Source organism: Pteronotus mesoamericanus, unplaced genomic scaffold (genome assembly GCF_021234165.1).
Source record: "Pteronotus mesoamericanus isolate MK-2021 breed Mesoamerican mustached bat unplaced genomic scaffold, CSHL_Meso_final contig_90, whole genome shotgun sequence".
Taxonomy (NCBI): domain Eukaryota; kingdom Metazoa; phylum Chordata; class Mammalia; order Chiroptera; family Mormoopidae; genus Pteronotus; species Pteronotus mesoamericanus.
The window spans coordinates 17,667,593-17,692,126 of NW_026555277.1; the positions used below are offsets into that span (position 1 = coordinate 17,667,593).

Sequence of the window (24,534 nt, forward strand, 5' to 3'; positions counted from 1 at the left end):
AAAACTATATGCCCCAAACTACAATCTTTGTGTATCTATGAGAACACATACAAATAAAAGATCATGCGAGACACTTCGGGACGGTTGCCTCCCTAGGACAGGGGTGGGGAAAATGAGAAGGGGACTGGAAATGACAAGAATGAAAACATTACCCAATATCGAGGCCTTGCCCGGACCAGTGATACAGTGTGCCATGAATGAGAAAGATGATTAATGGCCTGAATGTTTAAGTGGCAGCAACCTCCTGAAGTTCAGGTGAAAATTAAAGGGATATCAGTCATGATCACCAAAATACAGTATGACATGTACAAGTGCTTGACTTCATTCTTACTGTTCTTCAAAGTCAACGGAAAAATACTGATTTTTATCATGATGTTTCTTTCACTTAGTAAAGATTCAGTAAAAAAAAAAAAAGATTCAGTAAACACATTATTGAGAAAAAATACATTCTTTTTTTAAAAAAGAAAATTTTTAAATCCAGAAAACACAGAGGAAACATTTTTGCTGGCTCACAGTTAACACAGAAGAAAATATCTACAGCTATTCATGAAATGTTTTTAAATAAATTCATCAGAAGGTGACTCGTTTTGAACAAAGAAAATGACTGGCCAAATAATGTAGCCAACTTAAAAGCCACATAGCCTTATACACAGGTGCCTGCTGTATGCTCACAAAAAGAGAATTTTCAACCAGATTTAAATGATTGATGTGTTGATAATAATAAATATAATAAATAATAAATATGAAGGTATGATATTTAATACTGATGGTTTTTAAATTATTTTACTATATACCACCATCAATCTCCAAACTAAGGAAAGTGAGTGTGCTTATTTTTTTATTCTTCCAAAATAATCAGATCAGATACAGATTAATTTTTGACATCAAATTTCATTTTTAAATAGTTTAATATTTTCTCCAAAGAAGACATTAAAAACATATTTAAGTTACTGCATTTCAATTCTAGCCAGAATGTTAATCTTTTTTATATATCAGTGCAATTTTAGAAATAAAACTACATTATATTTAATATGTTGGGTTTCACATCTATTAGTGGGTAGTTAGTTATTAACTGTTCTCTTAATAGACTGTATTAACTTCATCTATAATGATGTATATTGTTAGACTGTATAAGGTCATCTATAAAACACAAGACAGCAAAAATCTGGCAGAATTCAACCTGAGGTTGCTTCCACCTTGCAGACAGTTCTCACAGACTTCAAAATACTATTTTTAAGACTGCAAAAACCCCCTACTGTTTAATACTACTGAACACTGGCAGGGAGAAACTATAAATAACTTCTTACATGCTTAAAAAACAGTACTTTTCAAGTATTAGAAAAATTCTTTCTTATAACTTTCCAGTCTTTTCTACTTAGAAAATAATCAATAATCTTATTTCGTATTCTAGGTGAACACCTATGAACAGAATCTTGGCTATTTAAGGTGATGGGGGAACAATAACAATCTCAGGATAGGAAGTCCTAATACTTGTATTAAGTAGACTAATATTCAGTCTCCAAAAGTGAGTGACTTTTAAGTACAAAACTCAGACTGGGAAGTAAGAAATTACAGAAAGATTCTTTTTTAAAAGGAGTTGATAAGTCAGTGCAGTCTGAGAATCAGCTACCTCGGGGCTGGAGATGCTCTGGAATACAGTAGAAAACCATTCACTGTGGATAAGAAGAAACTTAAGAGTCAGCTAGGAAGTTGTACTGCACGATGCTTAAGAATTTAACCCCACCTCTCAGGATTCAAAGGAAGCTCATGAAAGAAGCTGCAAGTTGTTCTTGGAGACAGAAAACAAACAGACAAACATAAATGTAATTGTTTTCATTCCAGTGACAAAATCAAAGCTCTTTTAAAAAATTAAAGCTCTTTTAATCAAATCAGCAACCATTATAACCTCTTCCAAATTCTATGTGGAGATTCAAAGGTTAGACACGTTAGCCATGGCTGGATATGGCTCAGTGGATTGAGTGCCAACTTGTGAACCAAAGGGTCGCTGATTCGATTCCCAGTCAAAGGACATGCCTGTGTTTTGGGCTGGGTCCCTAGTTGGGGGTGTGCATCACCCCCAACTAGGGTGATTGATGTATCTCTCACACATCAATGTTTCTCTCCCTCTCTTTCTCCCTCCCTCCCCATCTCTCTAAAAATAAATAAATAGAATCTTTTTAAAAAAAAGGTTACACACTTTAACCAAGTCAAAAAAAGTAGGGAGCTCACCTAACTCAGCCTCCTTTGATACAAGAAACAAGAGCTTTACAAAAGAAATTCATATGTTGACTTGTAACTCAGAAAAGCACCAGAGTAAGAAATACTCTCTGACTGTATCCAACTCTCAAACGTGATTTAGATCATGCGTTCTTCAAATAGTAAGAAAACATCCTTTATTCAAAAAAAAGATTAAAAAGTTCAAGGTTGCTACATTCAAAGCCCTAAATCCCAAGTGGGAGATGACAGAGGGGCTCCTAGCAGGAGAAAAAGTGTGTCAGGACTGCATCCCCCGGCCAATCATGAGCTCCCCGCAGGCGGAGGCCGGGCCCGTGACGACAGATCGGGCTCCGACCCACCCTCCCTCAAGTTCTTGGAGCTCTCCTGATGCCAAGAGTAGAGCAAAGACAAGACGGACCCTCCGGATTTCACACAAAGGACAGGACAGGGACATCTATGCTGCTCTGCCGAAAGCACTGCTCCAGCGCTGTGAGGCAAATTGTACTAAGAAAGACATTCTGATTTGATTCCAGAGTCTGTATCATCCACTGCTGTGGCGGAGATAAGTCAGTCACATAAAGGCTTTTATTGTCTATAAAGACCATTTTTCATGAATGCAGTAACATCGTCAACTGTCATGGATAACCACCGACTCACCTGTGCTACATGCATGCTGAGTTACACCTAAGGATTTGTGGGTTTTGTACTTTGAGAGCCATGTAATTTAATATTACTTAGCAGGAAGGGGCCTTAAAAGGAAAAAACCACAAAGACTGATTTTCTTTGGCTTCAGATACAGCTTTGCTACAGGACAATGGGAACAGTGCTACAAGACACTGCCCTGCACCGACATTAGTATCTGATCAAGGCATTGAGCAAATCCTATATACCAGGTCTTACAGGAAGGATTTCCTGCATATAAAACAGAACAACATAATCTTTCAAACAAGTCATGTAATATGTTAATTATAGAAAGTACCTCCAAACAGCCTATCTTGAGGAGCGCTGTGAAATCAAAATAAGAAAATGTAGGATGGGAGTTTTGTTGATGGTACCAGGAACAAGAAGAGTTTTACTGCCTTTAATCTATAGATTTGGAAGCCTTGCTTCAAACTGCTTTTATGAAAAAGGTATTTAACAGTGTCTTTCAGTTTGCTCATTTTTCTATAGTTCACCAAATCAAAAGCACAAAAAGAACCGAGGTATTCAAAGCTGGACGGAAAGGTAGATATATTATTGACTCCTGAAAGCACACACTGCTGTCACTCAGTGTTAACACATTCAGTCGTGAGTACAGTAATGATTTCATAGAAATGGAATTAACTAGACCTTCCAAAGGAAAAAGGGCACATATGCATTTGTAACCTCAGGAAAATCAGTACTTTATTTTTTCAGCTCATAAAATGACTCCTGGCTATTAGATATCAGTGAGAAAAAAACACAAAATAACTACCCTGCATCAACAACCATCACTCGTGTATATCCAGTGAGTATTCCATATGAGATACTGACTCATCGGTAAAAATAAATGAGTGCTCAAGAGTTATTGCTCCCCCGATCCCATCTGAAAATATTAAAAGTAATTCACCCTTGAATCACACATTCTTCAAAATTCAGCTCAACCATCCCCTCCTCTGGGTAGATTTCCCTAATCCTACCCTAAATTGTGGGCTCCTCAAAGAGACTACATCTCACCCCTGCTGGTGTGGCTCAGTGGATTGGGTGCCAGACTGAGAACCAAAAGGTCCCTGGTTCGATTCCAGTCAGGGCACATGCCTGAGTTGCAGGCGAAGTCCCCAGCTGGGGACATGTGAGAGGCAACCAATTTATGTTTCTCTCACACATAGATGTTTCTCCCACCCTTTCTTTCTCTCTCCCTTCCCTCTCTCTGAAAATAAATAAAATCTTTTTTAAAAAAAGAGAGAAACTACATCTCATTTTCCTTTGTTTCCCCGTAATTTAGCATAATGTAGAGGATGGAGGAAGGGAGAATGAGCAAGTGCTAATAGTCACATAAAGAAACCCTTTACCATTGTCTGAATAACTTTAAAGAGCAAAGCATCTCCTCAGGGTCAAGTACCAGTTCAGTCAACGCTTATAAATACTAACAGTAATGAGAAAGTGCTTCAGATGCAATTAAGTGTCTAAGAAATTCCAGGGATTTATAAAAGACATAGTCTTGTCCTTATGCTGTGAAAGTTTTCCTGTTCCATAGTTTAATCTGTTATTTATTGCATGTGTTAAGTCATTTGGGCAAAAAAGTAATGGAGGAAGCTGTTGGGAAATGCTCTGTGTGGTTTCAGGAACTGTAGCTCCGCCTACAGGTGAGAGGGCCCCAAGGCTGGAGCTAATCAAGGAGGCCTTGGGAAAACAGGCCACTGAGGAGACAAAACCTGTTTCTCTGACAAGGGCACAGCCCCTGCCTCCCTCACGTCACCCTGCTTGGCCCTGAAGGATGGCTGTTTAGTCAATGATGGTTAAGACCCCTCAATGGAAGGGGCAACCTAAGACAGGCACAGCTGCAATGGGCATGAGGGAAAAACTTGGGGGACATGGAGAAAGGGTGAAAGACCCTCACCCCTTGGCTTTGATATGGCCAGAGTCCTCATTCTATCTGAAAGAAGTCTCCTTATTTCCTGGCTGCCTTGCCTTCCCCCGCCTGGCTCAGGTTTGAAACAATACTGCAGACAGCCCTAAACCGGATCTGACGGTTCCCAAAGGAAATCAAGCCGAGAAGTGAATTCCTTGAAGCACGCTTTGTTTTTCCCTCAAAAGCTATGATAACCAGCTCATGCTGGGAAGGAAATGTACATTATTCACAAACGCTGACCCTAAACCTTTTGGCGCTCTTATGTTTATGCTCTCATGTTTACTCGTCTCCTCTCGGACCCATGTAAATTGGTGTGTTCCTGCCATTTCTTTTCCTCAACATCATCTCTTCTCTGTGAACATTAACATACTGATGTAATGAGATCACCTGTACATTCCTACTAACAAGCCCCGTTGATAGCCCTCTCAATAAAAGCCTTTGGAAAAAAGGGCTCGGGCTGCCTTCTCCATTAGAGGGGAGAGCCATACCCCTCTCCTGGCAGACAGAGAAAGTGTCTGGAATGATTTATTATTTCCGCCCATCCATGACAACCCCGGGACGGGCTCTGCAGGATTCAGAGCCCACACTCCCCACCTCAGCTGGCCCATGGACAGGGACCCTCAGATCCAGAGTCCAGAGTCCCTCCCACAGGAAGCAATGAAATGTACATTCTACAATGTGTTAGAAACTTTCAGCCTCTCATTTGAAAAATATTCCTGTAAGAAAGATAAATGTATTTTTAATTTTAAAATTACTTTAATTGAAATGAGGACTTGAAACTTTTGGCAGAAATGGTCATATGGAAAAGCCTGTATAGATTGGTTTGTTTTTTAAACCTAAGTGAAACTAAAGCACATGGATATCATGGAAGATAAATTAGAACTAATCACTTAAAGAGAGGACTTTTATAAATTCATCACAGTAAAAAATAGTTAAGATTCTAACATTATAATTAATTTTTAAAATTTGGGGAAATGACTCTACATAATGAGTCTTGTCTATAAATCATCAAAAAAATGGTTCTAGAAACAGCACAGTTCCTATTGGCAGCAGAATTTAATATATTATTGTTTGGGCTAGATTTATGCAAGGAATAGGAGTAATGAAAGTTTAGCAAAATAGAGAACAGGCAAATGATATAAAATTTATTTCTCTAAGATCCATCTCTATAGAGATTTTCAAACATAACTTCAGTGGAATTACTTCATCACTGAAAAGTGTCTCAACTCCCAAAGGCATTAACAGTGAGCAATCCTGAGTTCTGATCCCGGCCCTGTTACCTGTGGGCTATGCGGTTTTGTTCATTTCTCCAAGCCTGCATTTTCTCTCACTCCATGCCTCACCTCTCTTGCTTACCTTCAGGCCCTCTCAATTTCTAACCCTCAAACCTTTGGCCAAATCCTAAGCTTTAGGTGAGAGCTTAGACATTTAGCTCCATAAACATTTAGCTCCCTATCCACTCACACTTTCCCATGAGGGATGAAAGCCCACAATAGTGTGAGATTGCTCACACATTTCTCACAGTATGATTTAAATGCCTATAGGCCTGTCTTTCTTCTCCCGTTTCTGTAAGCTTCATGAGGGAAGCGTTTCTCCCTGGCAGCTTCAACAGTATCTGGCACTTAGCAGCTGCTCAATAAACATTTCTAAAATAAAAAAGCGCTTGGAATGGTTCATTAAAGGCTTCAATCAATGGAAATCTATCGATCAATCCACTGAGGTTAGAAAGAGCTTCATGCACTTGGCTTTCACATAAGGTCAATATGAGAAGACCATTTAAGTAACATTTCTGGGTCATTCACAAAACCGTGGTTGCAGACATTAACCATTATGCTACTGAATGCCCTGCTATATCAAACTAAAGAGATAAATGTCTCCTGGACAGGAAAACATTTACATCTCTAAGTAGACAGATAAACTTTTATCAGATAATGGGAATTATATACCCCAGTATGTAGTCTTTCTCACTTAACTATCAGAAAAATAAAATCTAACTTGAGTAACTACTGTAAATTTAATAACTACTAGATGCCTAGTTACACCAAATCCTCAAACATGGTAAACTTCTGCTGCAATTTTTATACATTAATTTGTCTTCAAAAGACCAAGAGTTCTGAAGAATGCATCAAGTTTAAGTTTTATTTACTTACAATCTGCATTGAGGTAGACAACTGCAAAGAGTCTCTATTTAATGCACCAGCCAAGACATAGTCTTTTACTTCACTAGATATGTGAATTAGACTATTTTTTATATCCTAAATTAAGTAAACAGTGCAATGTGATCCCACTGACAATTAGATAGCTTTGATTTTGCTAGAAATTCTAAGATGCCGTATTTTTTTTCTCCTTGGTGCTAGAGGCTATAGCCATAGACTCACCCTTTCTGGGTAATCACAGTCTTCTCATCTCTTGAAACTTAGAAAGTCTAAACCCAGTTCCTAGGGCCCTCTTGATATTCCCAGCCTGGTGTTTAATCTCCCTGGACCTCATTTATCCACAATAATTATAATCAGCAGGCAAGAGGGCATGGGGGTAAGGAAGTCACCTACTATAGGCAGAGGCAAACATCCACTGCCCTTCACCACCCAAGCAATCTTATGTTAGATCTTGTCCACTCATGGAAATCAAGACTCAATGCAGAAATACCATTGGTTTAATTGTGATTTTATTTTTACTGCTCCTATTATCATTTTATAATTATATAATTACATAAAATTGTTTTATGTTTGAGAATTATGAAGGTCACTTGCAAAACACTCTGAAAGTAGGTCAGATACACCATCCTTACAAAATAGAACTAGGACCTATTTAGGAAATCCTTAATTTATTATATTTTTTTTCAAGGGCTTCTGGGGCTGATCTACCAGCATGAAGATTTGTCATCATCAAAAGCAAATGATAATGATAACATCCAAAGCATTCAATATAAGGTTAACTCTTTAACCAGAAATGTCCAAAAGAGACCTGATAGGTATGCATTTGATCAGAGAAAAACCATCAAAATTTTTAGAATTAGACAGGAAAGGATGTCTTAAGAAGAGAAAACCCCACAGCAACTCATCCCTGCAAGCACAGGAAACCATAGACGACTACTGGGCCTCCAGGAGAAATAAAAAGCAAGTTCATCTACATCATACTGCACATCATAGGGGCAATTGACACTTAGGGCAATTTTGGGGATCTCTGCCTCTTAAGATTCCTCATTATCACGGATAACACCAAAACTACAAAAATAGTTCCACTCTTCCTAAAGTACATAAAGGTAAAAAAGACTATAATCTCTCAAAATGCATTAGTATTAATTACAAGAGACAAATAGGTTTGCCCATTGCCAAGGAGCAGCTTAATGCTGAATGTCTCACAGCAATAAGTAAGCAAATAAATGAAAATTAGGATGTGTATAAATTTGCTAGGGCTGCCTTAACAAAGTACCACTGGTGGCTTAAAAAACAGAAACTCACTTCCTCACAGTTCCAGAGGCTAGAAATCCCCGATCAGGGTGTGGGTTGGGTTGGTTTCATTCTGAGGCCTCTCTCCTTGGCCTGCAGTTGGTCTGCAGTGGGCCTGCAGTTGGCCACCTCGTTGCGTCCTCAGGTGGTATTTCCTCTGTGCACACATATGTCTGTGTCCAAATTCCCTACTCTTATAAGGACACCAGTCATATTGGATTAGGACTCACCCTAAAGACTTTCATCTTAGCTTAATTACCTCTTTAAAGTCCATATTTCCAAAAACAGTTACTCTCTGAGGCACTGAGTGTGAGGACCGCAACATATGAATTGGGGGGGGCTGGGGGGGACACACACACGACTCAACACATAACAGATGGCCTGCTCAACAAACAGGATTACTTCAAATACTACTGGGGCCTCATTTTCTTTACATTGTTAAAAATGGACTAAAACTGTTCAATTCTTTTTTTCTCATTTAATCTGAACAGATAAGCAATCATGAGAATTATGGCCAGCTCACTTGTAAATTGATAGTCCAATGCTGTGATCAAAGCAACCACATAAGAAGAGTCCAGATGGACATTCCATGCTGAAGCCCAGCACGTGACGGACTCTCTCCAGGCCTTAGGTTACTGAGCTGTAAACAGAGATTATCCCGTCCTCCTCACAGGGTATTAAAGGAACTTGAAGAACGTGGGTAAAAGGCTTACTTAGCACATGGCCTATCACCATCATGACTATTGTACTAGACAGCATTCCTTATACAGATCCCTGAAATTAGGAAATACAGCATTTAGGCTGTGAGTTGGCAGCATCTTAAAGACGCAGCATCCTGAAATAAAGAGCAACGTTCCACATCATCCCTCACTCCTTCAGCCTGAAACCCAGACCGCGTGCCTTAGCCGGCAACCGGCAGCAAGACTGAGAGTGAAACCTGGGCACCGAAAGGACAGCACTTTCCCTGCTTCCCTGGCCCAGAAGTGTAAGAGGAATTTCAGCAGCGGAAGCGATGGGCAGCAGACAGTAAGGGAGAAGCGTGGGGTCAGCAGTGGCGCACAAGGCCAGCTACTCTTGGTTCAGGAGTCACACAAACTCACAAGCCAAGACAGAAGACAGCGACGCCACGCTGTCGGGCCGGAGGGCAGGTCCTCATCTCCAGCCACAGCTCCTAACTCCTGGCCCTAGTCACTCACGAAAGGCAGCAGGGCTGTCTCTTCTCCAGATCAAATTTAAGTTCAAATCTCCAAATCTGCAGAGCTGAAATAACATTCAGCTGAAAGATACTGAAATCCCCTCCTCAAATCTGGTGAAACACCAAACAGGCAGTTTTGCCTTCCAGCTGCTGCTTGAATGTTCAAGTTATCGCAGTGAAGGGTTCACCAAGCTTCCCACACATTGGGAGCGGGGTGTTCAGTGCTTTCCTGCCCCGACCCCTCTGCTCTGCCATTTCCTCTCTCCCTCCCACAACTTCCCAAACAGAGAGAGTGCATCTGAGGCAGAGTCCGACATGCCCTGCCTGCGTGGCCTCAGCGTTCACCTCCATACACTGAAGGCGGGGACTGCAATACCCCAGACTGCTGGCCTCAGGGCCTTTGTTCGACCCAGAGGGAAGCACAGGGGAGCTCCCCAAGAGATACTCCTCTGAGAAGCAGCCTTCCACCAACAACAGCCAGGCAGTTGCTGGATAAAACTCAAGCTTTTGGCCCCTCAGTTGCAAAACATTCTGGCCTGTTCTAGAGAATGAACCCACAGGCTCCCAGAGAGCCTCAGTGGGTTGAGCCCCAGTTGGGCACATGGCAACTCACCCCTTTCAGTTCCCTCCTCTTCCACATCTCACTTCCCCACTCCCTAAAGGTATTTCCTAGACTCCATACCTCAGGATCTGCTACCAGGATTATCAAAACCAAGACGGTATCCTTGAAAAGGAACATCAAATCTCACCTTTCCCATGAAAGCTTCCCTCAGCATCAAGGCCTCCCAAGTCACTTCCTGTCACGTTTTAATTCTGTTTGCATATGTTTTCATCCCATTGCTCTACTGTGGGCTCTCAGAGGGGAGGGATCCCTTCACGCAGCTCCCAATTCCCTGGGTTGCTCACACAGTATCTGACGCATACTGGACACTCAATAAATGCTTGTTGACTGAGTAAAGAATGAATTAATCACGCTAATCAGCACCGAAAATCAGCTTCTTTATTTAACCTAACTGAAACTACATCAATGTGGCTCTTTTCTTCTTTCCAAAGCACTGCATGCACTGCTTTTAATGAGCAAATTACTGTGTGCGTGTATTTCTTTAAATCGGCGCTTTCTTAATTAGTAGTCATCTTAAATCAAACACCCCTGATTCCCAAAAACTCAAAACAAAGATCCTTTCTTAAATCCAGAACTACCTTACCAGGCGCATTGCTTCAAGCTTTTTCACCCTGCCTTTCTTCTCACTCCTTTAAGGCCATCCTTTCCAGGCGACCCCTTCGGGCGGCTCCAATCATCTGAGTCCCGCTCTACCCCACCTTTTCATGCACCCACAACAGTGCATGCCTCGAACACCATACCTGGGTGAAGGGGAACATCCCTGCAGGTCAGTGCACACATCTCTGCACAGAAGGGCTCTGTAGTTGAGGTTTGCGCACTTCTCTGAACTGGGGACGTTCCATCCATTTTCCTTTTCCGAGATTCCTGGCAGCCCACCGTCAAATGTCAGTCACCACTGCCTACATATGTATAACAAAGCCTATGACCCAGGTATGACCCAGGCCTAGCAGTGTCCCCCCCATGGGGTTTGTCAGAGGTGACAGAAGGTTTAATATTTGTAGGGATGCCAGTCATCCCTCTCTTTTGTAGCCAAAAGAGTGTGTACACAAAATGACGGAGCTCAGGAGGATGAGGTTGAGCCCCAATGCAACTTTCCCAACAAGTGAGGCTGGAGAAGGCGGCTGGCACCCTGGATGAAAGAGGCTTTCCAGGGGGCCCGCGAAGGTAGACTCATTGAGCCTCCCTACCCAGTGGCAAGCAGGGGAGTTAGAATGACAATAGCAAGCACCTGAACATTCGTTTGGATGGCTGAGGAGACGAGGGGCACCAAGGGATTCCCACTGCACCCAGGCTCAGATATTTTGGTGTGAGAAGCCATCAAAGCCCAATTCCATCATTTCAAATATAAAATAAGCCTTTCGATTCCTCCCCCTTTGGAGGAACAATCAGTGGTATAAAAAAGGGTGGGAGTCCTTCACTAGAATTTCCCTGAGAGCAGAAAGGTTCCCAGGGGTCCTCTTCTCTGGGCTGGTGAGATGAGAATGCAGGGAGGGGAGCAGAGAGTGTCTCCTTGATACAGTCACACACCTCCAGCGGTGCCCCCGTTATCCAAGGTGCTGCTTGGACATTATTCCTCGGCCATTACCCTCTCAGGGAAATGGACAGATGGAGAAGAGCATCCTCCGAAGACACATTTGTTCATCCAAAATCTTCTCTGCATTTCTCGCAGAGCAGCCCATTCATGGCACTGCTCACACTGCACTGTGGAACACAGACCATAGACAGCTGATAATTACACGCGCACGATTATTTCAGCTTGGCACAGGCTTGACAATAATAATGATACAACTTCTAGCACTCTCTCCAGCCCCTCATCCAACATCAGAATTGTCTCTCTCCACTCGGTCCCTGATGAAGCAAAGTCCTTACTCTCCAGGCTTCGGGCCCACCCCTCAGTTTGAGGCTATCGCCATCCAATCCTGTCTTACGCTGATTTTACCCAGTCAGAGCCGTCCTGTACTCTGCTCAAGACAAATGCCCAGGAGAGGCCTGGAAGACCCTCGCACTCCCTCGCAGAGTGCTGTTCTCTTAGAACATGCTGCTGCTTTATTAACCAAAGCTTTACATCTGATGCATCCTTAGACTGCTTCCCCTCTGCACCGGGCAGAGGTCAGAAGACTTAGAGAGATTCATTTCACAATAAACAGGAGAGCATGCTGAGGGCCCAAGCAATCACATCAGACACAACCAGATGGCCTGGAAAGTTAAAGGGACAAACATTCGATGACTCTTTAAAGGATGTCTAACAAAGAGCTTGTAGGACAAGTGGAGAAGTACCAAAAATATTACTAATGTGTTCTGTGTTTTTAACTCAACAGAAGTATATTGTCTAAACACTTAGTGCTCATGCACTTCAACCACGGGCCTGTTGAATTCTCTCTCATTTTTTCTTCAGTCCACTTTCAGTAAGGGAAAGATCACATAATATACCCCCTCTTCTCATTTACAAAAAAAAAAAAAAAAAAAACACACAGAAAAAAATGTTGACTGAAACCAAAGCAAAAACTTGCTGTGCTGTTCTTCTTAGGTCCTAAGCTCCATGAGATGAGAGGCTCTCCAATGCTGAATCTCCCAACACCCAGCCCAGCGGCTGCCTTGCTGTGGTAATAATAATGAATCAGAAATACAGATATCGTTGAGTGTATTCATCAGCTCTGGCTGCCATAACAAAATAGCACAGGCCAGGTGGCTTAAACAACAGAAATGTATTTCTCACATTTCTGGAGGCTAAATCCAAGAACAAGATGCTGGCTGATTCAATTTCTGGTGAGGACCCTCTTCCTTGCTTGCAGACACCTGCTTTCTTGCTGTGTTCTCACACGGCAGAGTGAGAGAGCACAAGGGGGCACGCTCTCTGCTGTCTCTTCCAATAGCACTAATTCTATCAGATCAGGGCTCTGCCCTGTGACCTCATCGAACCTTCATTACCTCCTTGCAGGCTTTATCTCCAAATACAGTTATGTAGAGGGTTAAGGTTTCAACATAGGAATTTGAGAAGGACACATTCAGCCCACAGCATTGAACACGTCCTTCCAATTAGTAAATGTTGAAGTAGCTCACATTGTCTCATTTAATCCTTACAACAACCTACAGCTTAGGAAGGAAACTAGTTTATAGAGAGTGCAGAGTAGGGTATAAGTAGGTTTACAGTTGTGAGCACACTAAATACAGAGTTTATCCTTTCATTTTGTTTTGTTTTGTTATTTTTTTATTGTTGTTCAAGTACAGTTGTTTCCATTTTCCCCCCACACCCATCCCCACCTCCCACCCTCACCTACCTGCTTTGGCTCTGTCCATGAGTCCTTCATACATGTTCCTTGACAACCTTTCCCCTATTTCCCCCATTATCCCTCTCCCACCTCCCCTCTGGTTACTGTCAGTTTGTTCTTTATTTCAATGTCTCGGGTTATATTGTTATATGATTATTTATTAATTATTGTATTATTTTCCATTTAAACAACTGTAAATCTTTTGTTCCACCCTATATATCCATACAATGGCACACTATTCAGCTACAACATAGATGAACCTTGGTAAACATTACACTAATAAAAGAAGTCAGTCACAAAAGACAACAAGTTGTACAAATCTATTTATATAAAATGTCCAGAATAGGCAAATTCATAGAGACAAAAAAGGAGATGAGTGTTTGCCAGAGGCTGGGGGAGAGTAGGATGGGCAGTGGTTGTTACAAGTAGGTACAAGTTTTCTTCCTGGGGCAAGAGAAATATTCTGGAATTACCGTGGAATTTTGCCGTGTATAATGCACACCCACATTTTTGCATGCATTATACATGGGATTATTATGCCCCATAATATGTCATCATTTTACCCACATATAATGAGTAGATGTTAGGAATTCTAGGGCATGTGAATTATATCTCATGCTGTTACTAAGAAAGAAGTTGAGAGACTGTCCAAGTTCACACAAATAACAAACGGCAACTCCAGATTCAAACAGGTCTGACTCCAGGACCCGTGCTTTCAACTATCACATAGCTCTGATCACAGTTATTCCCAATAAACATTTGCTGAGAGACACAAGCAAATTTAATTACAGGCTTTGGCATAACTCCAACCACACGTGTGGGGAAGACAATCCTCAGACCAACCTCCCCAGGCACTTCAAAGGATCGATACACATTAAGAATTATTAATCTACTAATCCTTTTTAAACCTTCTGTAACTTGGAACAATAGTTGTTCTAGAGGAAAACAAAACAAAATTAAAAAGAAGGGTATTCTGAAAGGAATATGACTAAAGGTCCTCTGAGGCGACAATTAGAACCTTTTGGGCCAAATGAAATGTAAATCTGATAGTGAGATGTCCATGCTCACTGCCTTCCAGTGTCTTCCCACCCAAACGCCTCACCGTGGGCAAGGTTCTGGCTACATGGCTCCTCTCTGATCTTGTCTCCTCACTCCTACCATCCCCTCCACCCACTGCACTGCACTCACACCTGCCTCTGTCCTTCTTGAACATTCCACGTTCTCCTCAACACCAGCTGTCTTACTGTCCCAGCTGTGAGGCATCCTCAGCCGTCCAGCCTCATGGGGTGGCTCATCTTTGACAATCAGGTCTCAGCTCAATGTCCCTCCACAGATGGACCTTCCGGCTTCTGTGACATCTCACTAACACTGGCCACCCCCACCTGCAGTCCCTTTCCATCACATGGCCCAGTTATGTGTCCTTCATTGTACTTGTCTTTATTTAATGGTCCATTGTCTGCCTTTTCCCCTGGAAGGAAGCTCCATCGGGGAGGCAGGGACCTTGTCTATCTTATTCCCGGCAGCATCAGCAGTCGCTGGCGTACAGCAGATGTTCACTTGACGTTTGCTGAGCAAATAAATAAAACATACATCTCTGCCCTGAGATGCCTCAACAAGCCAAGGGCTCGCTTGTTCAATCTAGGAGAGCACAGACTCAAAAAGGCTCTTCTCACAGGAATTCACGTCAGGGCAATCTTCACAAGCTGGCGGTCCAGGCCTGGTAAGGACCTTAACCATCTAGATTCTATGGTCATCACTTCAATTAGTTTATGTTAACATCCTTATGCTTTCACTCCTTCACTGAGCCCATATACTTGTTGCCTTTTGCCTTTTCCCTCCTCTAACAATTTTAAATTGTTGTAAATAGTTTGGCAACGACCACCCTATAATGGAAATGAGATTCCTCTTTCTTCAGAAGCTCTTTTGGTCCCTCTGTGATTGATTTAAAATTTCTCTTGACTCTTTACATTTACTCTAACGTGGATCAGACTTTTAGTTAATCCCAGCCATTGAAAGCTATTTAAACTGGAGATCCACCCTGGCCAACTCATGTCACATATGCTTATGAAGTACAATTCCCCTGTCTCCAGGCCATTGTCACACACTCACGTTGTCTGCAAGATAGTTCAGAAGTCTACGTAGGGGAGATAACACATGTTTAGAGTTCTCATGGCCTCCCTCCCACTGCATTTACTTTTCCCTGCAAGACCCCGATTTTCTCCCAGTCTATCAGCCTCTTCTCGACCTCACGCGTTTCTTACCCAAACTGCATCCTGGTATTTAACTACCTAAGCTCTTCACTAATATTGAAAGGGTCTGTCTCCACTGCTTTTCACTGAACCCTGATCCATACTACAGTCTTCCGCCTTTCCTCATACACTGCAATAATCAATAAAAATGAATAAACTTTTAAACTCCACCATTGGAAATAATGATGCAAGACTAATGCATAACATGTGATTTCTAATGAAGGTTGCTTGTAAGTTTAGCGTGACCTTGTTGAGCTTCCCCACCTGTTCCTCTCAGCAATTAACCTAAACTTTCATCATTTTCCTCAAGCCCCAACCCACCCTCCCTCTCCATTCCTATCCCTGTGGCCGATAATGCCATTTTGAAGCATAAGGAAATCTTCCAAGGTGCATTTCCTGAACTCCATCCCTTCACCTGCAAACCAATCTCTACCTGCACACACAGTAATACTTTCACACAAGTTGAGAATGAACTCTTCCTAGTTCATTCCTGGTTCAAAACTATCAATAAATTCTGCCCGATCTCATCCCCTTCTGTCTTCATCCAGATCTTGCTCCATAAATTATCTCCTCTCCTGTATCTTGACCTCTCACTCTTATCAGCTCCATCCCTCAGCCTATCATCTTGTGCTTTTATCCCTAAAAGGCCCTCCTTGACACCAATGCCCTCTTCTAGCTAGTACTCTAGGTCTCTCTCCTTCTCACACCTCCCAATCAGTACTTGCTGTCTCCACATCGTCTCCTCTCATTCACTCCCAGCCCAGTCACCTGGTTTCTGCCCACAGAGCTTCACTAAAACTGCCATCATCAGACCAGGAGTGATTACTTAATTGGCAAAACCAAAGAGAAATCTTCGCACCTTATCTCCCTAGATCATTCTACTGCGTGTGATGCTGTAGATCCCACTCAATCTCTGTCCCTTCGTGGGTTCCTCTTCCTCTCAACTCTTGACTTATGTTCTCCTTATTCTTCCCATCCTCCCTGGACACTCTCTTCACAACCATGTTTGCCATTTACACTTACATGGAAATGACTCTCAGCTCTACTCTCTCCAGCCCCCAGGTCTTCTTGAGTTTCAGACTGTTATATCTACCCTCCTCCTAGACATGGGTGTCCTCCAAAAGCCCTCAAATCTATTTTGTCCTGATTTCACATTCTTTTATCTTCACCATTTAACCTGTTTGTTCCCTGTGCTACCCATTTCAGCTGGATACTACCATCCACCCAGCTAGCCAATCAAGGCATCTATTAACTTTAACTCTTCCTTCTGACTTGCCATCCACATCCAAATAAACCTAATGATTTTTATCACCTTAAGATTTCTTGAAAGCATTCCCTCTCTGTGCCTTTTTATATTTCCTGAGAATTGAACTTCTGTTTATTCCCTTTACTTCATTTTTCACAGTCTAGGAAATAATGGGCAAGCACTTGAGCATGACATGCAAGATCTTCCATGACTCGAGCTGTCTGTGGGCCTACCTCTCATGACTCATCTCCCTCTGCCTCAGCCTTGTAATTTGCCATGAAGTTCAACAAAAGCCTCATGCTCCCTTTACAGGCCACACTGCTACGTGGCCCTGCCTCCTTAGCCCACGCTGTCTCCTCTAGAACATAATTCTCTATATTCATTCATTGTTTCTTTCTCCACCACCCCGCTGCCACCCATCCCCAAGACTTCCCTTCCTCACTGACACTGGTCCTCCAAGATTTAGCTCAAGCATCACCTTTCCAAAATGCTTTTACATACTCCTCCAGCCTGAAGAGCTGCCTGTATTTGGTTCATGTTTATCTCTAACAAATTTCACCCATTAAAAATTACATATTAATGTGATGACCTCTCCTGACTAAAGTACAAGCTCCTAAAGGCAAGGACTGCTCATAGCAGGTGCTTAACTTGATTCCTTTGCACTTTAAATATTAGTGGTAGGTAACTTTCTGATGTGTTTCCAGACCTCTAACTACCCTGGACATCCCATATGAGCCTTTCTCAATCATTTGGTTGGGAAGCTCTGCTGTGGCCATCAGCCTCAACCAACATATAGCAATTATTTCCTTTGGTTGCTATCATACTACAGTCTGGAATGACAGTCTCCACTGCAGAAAGAGTTAAAAAAATTAGAGGACCTAAACACTAAATTTAGCCATATCAAGCTTCTCAACATGGTCTAAGATTTCACAAGACAAATCTCTTAGATGGGCACGGTGCTGACACAGCCTGGTGGAAAGGAACTCAACCACTGCTCAGCAGACTCAGAAAGGAAAACCTGCAGTAGCTTTAACAAAGGAAGTCCTGAGTTCTGCTGATTCATTCTGACTTAAAGCTGCAATAACACTTGAGTAAGGAGCACCCAAGCTGACTCTGCTTTTTTTTTTTTTTCTGCAGAGTTCACAGAATTTGGCATACAGGAAATTTAATAGTTCTTCTTTAGAATCCTTTGCAATTTCTCAGATATTGATTGCGGTCACCTACATTATAGTGCCTGATGGCATTACATGGTATTTTTCTGGCAAAGATGCAGCCCTGGTCAAAATACTGATGAAAATTTAAAGTACTGATGGGAGCCTCCTGAACCAAGAAAACTATACAGGAAATCCCTTTCACCACATAAAGCTCACTAGTAACTCAATTAGAGGTTGAAGAGCCCTGCTTTTGCCATCAGCTCTTTGCTCTGTACAAAGAAAGACATCTGTACGATGCGTTCCAATGGAGAAAACAGCATTTAAAGATCAACATAAACACATGCTCAGAGAAAAATCAGGTAAATTATTATTAGGACCAAAACTTCTAAAATGCATATATGAGAGCAAATTCCAAAGCAAAGAACCTTCTCAAAATATTTACAGGTCATCATTTTCTTTCTTCATTCAGAATTGTAATACAGTATGAGAATTGCATAAAGCAAGGTGAAAGCGAAGAAATCTTTAGACTGAAGTCTAATTACACTGGCGTTAGTAATTTATCATGCCTCCTATATATGAGATAGTAATGATTGTAGTTAACAATTAACATTACTTCAAATATTTACTTCATTTAAAACCATAATATCTAAGTACTGTATTTGAGATATTTCACAAGTTAAATGTTTGTTTTTTTCTTTCTGGAAAAGAAAAAAAAGAATTACCTTCAGACTTTTATGTTTTTCTTTAGGTACTACATGGCATAAAATCAACTTCAACAACAGACATTATTTTGACTAAATCCTTTCCATGAAGTGAAGTTTTATTACACTTGCTTAACAGGATTATGTCTAAATACTTACTTGTTCAGTGTGAGGTCAAGAATAAATCTGGAGCCAAAGGCTTCAATCTGGAAGCTTGCCTGGGCCAGATGGACTGCCTACGGATCCAAAAAGACAGAAAAAGTCCTTAGCTTACTTTCCTGTCTTTAAAGCCAATATATCAATAACAAGAATAACATTTAATAAGAACCTTTTTATGGACTGATTCACTTCTTTACAGACCCCTATGTAACAAGCCACTCTTCTTTAAAAGGAAACTAGTGCATTGTCATGGCTGTGCTTGGAAGACCTGAATATCTGAGCAGCAAGAAACTCAAAGGAAGACGATGAATCCTTTAAAATGAACACGTCATGATGAAAATCAAGAGTATACTCAGCTGGACTTACAAAGTGACCATGATGAATTGTGCAAAAGTCTGACTAATTAAAGCTTGGCTTCAGCCTGCTTTTGCACAAAGCTGACCAATTCTTTCTGCACACGTAAGTGAAAAATCGTGTCAGCTCTCTGCTCTTCATCAAGAATTGGAACTTTCCCTAAATGATGTATCAGCAGAACATTACAGTGAACTGGGATAGCACAACCTTTTAACTTCAGAAGCATTTAGAACCAGGTCTTTTGCGGGGACCAAGAGTTTATGTCCCCCTTGGAAAGCCACATGTTTGCACCACTTCTCAGCCTTGTGGCTAGGATCAGGTATCAAAGTCACACATTTACAAATGTTTTCATTATTGTGTCTTAATTCAAAATACAAAGATACTCTCATCTAAACACAAACCATATACTAGATGTTAGAGATGAGTCTAGTTCACAGAATCATCTTGAATAATGTAAATTAACAAATCAATGGATTTTTTTTTTATTGTCACCCAAGTACATGTTTATTGATTTTAATGGGAGGAGAAGGGAGGAAGAGAGAAAGAGAAATAGCAACATGATAGGGAAACACCAATCGGTTGCCTCTCCTCTGTGCCCTGACAGGGAATCAAATCGGTGACCTCTAGGCTCATGGGACAACGCTCCAACCAGCTGAGCCACACCAGCCAGGGCAAATCAATGAAGTTTTGTCAAAGTATCATCCATGGCCAAACTCTCCTTTGTCACCTTATCAGGGGAAAAGGGGGTAAAGATAAATGCACATTCACACCGCTCTCCCACCCGCCTTGCTCACACATGTCCTTCCTCCAGATTTCATTCCTAAAACACAAATTATCGTCACAAATCACTGGGGAAGTGCAGCATGCAACCAGCACTCTCTTTCCCCCCCTCCCGCCCCCGCCAACACCTTGCCCATGCTCCTCATGGCCCTCCTCCTCCATGTCCCATTATTGAAACCCTACTCATCCTTCAGGGGCAACCCCATGGCATTACTTCAAGGAAGCTCTCCTTCACAAGCTTAAATGAAAATGAACTCTTCATCTCCAGGGCTTCCAGGCAAACTTTATTTGTTCCTCCCCCCCTCCCCAGCAGGTGTTTGTTTCCCATATGGCCCTGGACCACAACGGTGAGCTCCACAACTCACATCACAAGCACCTTGCAAGTAGTTTCCCCAAAAGAGATGAACTTTCAATTCATTAAGGAAATGTTTATTGTCAAGACTTCTGTCATGCCAAACCTACAAAATACTATAAACCATGACTGCTTGCCAAGCACAACTGCCGATGAGATAGTCCCTCCGTAACAGTCAATAAGTGAAATAAAAAGTTAACAAATTCTAAAGTTTAAACACAAAGCAACAACAAGGCACCTGAATCCCTAACACCAAGGTGATAGCATGTCAAACCCCAAAAAGCCATGTAGAACAGGGTCATCATACTCGATCTGGGTTTCCCACATCTAGACAGCTACATGAGTAAGAAATTTCTGTCTTCTCAAGTGTGGTCTCTATCATATCAAGAACCTCTCTCTAATACATATATCACATATAGTCTTTAATCTAAATTGATTCCGTGCCTTGAAATATTAATTTTTGCATGAAGATGCTTATATTGATGAATAATTTGCACAAGGGGAAATTTTTCAACTCTGGGTCCCAAAGGCTTTTAAAAAAAAAAAAAGCTTACTTCCTGAGAATAAAATTGGTCCATAGGCATATTTCCTCTTAGGAATATTAAATAGTAGAAAAGAGTTCATTAATAGGAGCCTGGCCTAAAAGTGCTGATAAATGTAGCTCCTTGAGCATCTTTACAAATATTAAGAAAAACCAGACAGTGGTTTTTCAGCAAAAGTCTCATTTTACAGCAAATAAGCAATGAGACAAGTACAAACCCCAACAAAACCCTATTGCAAAATGAAGTAGCCTAGTATTAACTGCTTACCCCATATTATAGAATTGATGGGAGTTATACAATTTGATCGTTGTTAAATAAGTTTATACTGAGTCAATGTGACAAGATTCAGTTTAACAGAATTTATGAAAGAACAAACACATAATATTAATATTGGGATTTTCCTTGGGGTTTTTCAGTCACTTGTGCCACACACACGTGTGAAGTCCCACTCTGTGTAAAAAGATGGTTAGGATGCAGCCTCTTGCCCAAGGAAGCATCAAGCTCCAGGGAAGCTGGGGACGCTGCCGCCTCAGAGCTGCGTCGACGGGGCCACAGGGACCACGGCGTCACTGAAAGATGTGATTCGGACAGAATTTCAAAAGACAAATAAGAATCCACATGCCAGAAAAGACAAGACATTCCAGGCATGGGGGAAAACATTTACAAAAACTGAGTAAAAAATAAATATAGAAAAAAACTCTTAATTTTTAAAATAGTACGGACTGTAGGAAAGTGGCTTTTGGAGTAAACATCAAGCAATGAATCTACCAAGGTGGGCTGGGGACTGTGGGGTTTTGTGTGGCATGCTCTGGGGCAGATCTGAGCGCATACACGTGTATGTGACCAAGGTGGCAAGCCTCCCTCTAAATGTCCCCCCACTTCCTTGGCATAGTGTCAGGCACATGCCATTATCATCACTGTCAGCAGCAGCAGCGTCCGTAATGACAACGTTGTGATTCAAACCTACTGACAGATTACTCTCCACAACTGAAACAATTACAATGTTATCAACCACTTTCTTGTTTTTCCAGAAGGGAAAAAAATCTGACTCTATCACATTTTCAGTAAGAATGTTACAACTTTTTATTTAATACTAATAGGCAGCACATTTTCCTATAAAGTGATTTAATATGTCCTCAAGCATTCATTTTCCTTGCACATACATCAAATGGAATTAGTATATTCATCTAATATATTTGTATCCATTTTAAATAATTTCAGTACACAGGTATACGTTATTTTCCCTAAATTTTCCTTCTCTTTCCATTGCCGTACGTCCTGCAATTGTATGCAGAGTACAGATTCTTCTCTGTACCAAAATACATACCTGACAAATGTTACTTTCCCTGTCATTCTGTGATGTTATCTCTGTGGCAGACATGATAGAAATAGCTTTTAACTTCTAGAATCACAATTATTCCATATCAATTGATCACTTTTTCTTTAACAAAACATTATACAGTTTTGATAACTGTCCATTTTAAATATGTTTTCAAATCAGGTAAAATTTGTTTTACAAATTACATTTTTGAGTATTATTTGTTTTTACTTATTAGGCCACTTCACTTCTTTCCAAATGATAGAAAAATTAGAAGGATGGCCAGGATGAGCAGAAAATTGCATTATAGGCAGCCACAACACTTATGATTTGCTAACATTGTAGAGCTGACGCACGGACCAGCATCACTGACGCTCCCTGAAGTACAAAGCCTACCATGGGTATTGCTTTTCTTTTACAAAGAAGGACCTAGGCAATGAGGTTTGGAACTGTGTACAGTAATACAAAGTCAGACCACAGGAATGCTTGAGAGATGAGTTCATGAACACACATAAGGTCATATTGAGTTACTTTTCTCTTTGGAGGTATCTGTTAAGCACACTTGATGATTAACACTTGTTTTTACAAGGACAGTCACTGTAACAGCACTGTGGGAGAATGCAGGGTTTTATAGTCAGAGTCATTTCGCGATAAGAATAAGCACAGCCCTGGGCTCGGAATTACCACCCTGAAGGACTGAGAACAGCTGTTGCCTAAGCACTTTGATATTTTCCCTTTGACTCAGAATCTGGCACAGGGAAATTACAGGAGCTCTGTAAACAAAAACAACTAAACTCAATTATATACACAAACCTCCTTCACTGGAAGAGCAATTCACACTTCTTCACAATGTGCTTTTTTTGTTTTATTTTCCTTCGAATAGATGGCACCTAATGGTATCATATTAAAGAAGCTTAGAAGATGGTTAGATTCCTCAGCTAAGACCGGTTTTGCATTTTATGCAGCGACGTTATGATACGAAGCGATCATCTGTGCCCAGCTTTGCGTAAGGCACATTACATAAGCTGAACAGACACAGTAATGTTTCCTTGAGACTTATATTCTAGAATAGTTAACATTAACATGGTGATGAAAACAAGAGAAAAACGTGACTATCTACTTATAAAAATAAAAAGCAAGCATTTCCAGGGTATATATATTTTCATGCAAAAATGTTTCACGCATAACAAGTGTTCAATCAGCCTTCTTTACCACTTGGCAAGGATTTGTGAGTTCTATGAAGTAGGCATATAACTGGAACTAAATATGGGAGATGAAAAGTTTACACTTTCCCAGATTTCAGAAAATGTTATGAGACTGAATTTCATAATTCAGTAGAAAGTGAGTAACTTGACTTGAAGTATCTACGCTCTCTATCCAACATCCTCTGACTATGCATTTTACTGTAGTATTTTCTGTAATGTACATAGTTTGGGAAAGAGAGGAAAAGGTGGAAGACGTTTCCCAGCTCTTACAGAATATTCTGTTTATTTAAGGAGACCCTTCAGAAACTAATGAAGGAAACAAATCCAGAGCGGCACATCAGTAAGATAAGAAAGTGCTTTCAAATGGAGGCAGAGGCCCTGGAGGCTGCCAAGCAGGCAGGAGCTAGGCCTGGAGGGTGGGGAGCTTCCAGCGCTGCTTCCTGGAGAAGAGGACTATGGGCTTCTGGGAAAGGAGGAGTAGAGAGAGCAAAAACGCAGCAAGGTTAGAAGCCCGGATTAATAAAGCTGTCTTCCCCACTGAAAAGAATTGTGGAAAAAGTAAAGCACTAAATAGTTGATGACTAATGAGGCTATAGGCAACTTTTTTTTCTTGTTTTTAATTTCCTTATTGCTTTAATAATATTGCTTATTCTATGTTCATGAGAGTGTCTAAAAAACCTGTGGCACACTTAACACAATGGAATACTACAGGTAGCTGTCAGACGGGAGGGGGCTGGAGGGAGGAATGACAAAAGGTGACGGGATTAGCCAAAGAATATATAGCAAGACCCAAGGACGCAGGCAGACAGCGGTATGGGGACTGCCTGAGGGAGTGGGGTGGGAGTGGGTAGAGGAGGACAAGGGGGGGGGGGAGACGGGGACAACTGTAATAGCATAAACAATAAAATATCATTAAAAATATATCAAATATCTATGTTGTGATTGCATGTGGGGGTGTGTATGTGAATATATACTATAGCCTTTTCAGGAAGTCTTTCTCCCTCCTTTTATCTTTTTGCTTATGTTTTGTAATCCTACTCTTAATGATTTCTCAGTACACGCTTCAAGAGTTTCTACTCCTTTTTCTTCAAATACAGTGGGAAAAGTTCCCAGAATCTCAAACACTGCCTTC

The 24,534-nt window shown here is 41.3% G+C and overlaps 1 protein-coding gene across 2 annotated transcripts in view; it reads right to left on the minus strand.

Moving 5' to 3' along the window:
• The window catches only part of ADAM23 (ADAM metallopeptidase domain 23), a 145,197-nt gene that overhangs the window by 92,188 nt on the left and 28,475 nt on the right, over positions 1 to 24,534 (minus strand). For both annotated transcript variants that reach the window (XM_054585762.1, XM_054585761.1), the window contains exon 3: positions 18,852 to 18,928. In XM_054585762.1, the coding sequence (XP_054441737.1) occupies positions 18,852 to 18,928 (77 nt within the window). The remainder of the gene's footprint in view (positions 1 to 18,851; positions 18,929 to 24,534) is intronic.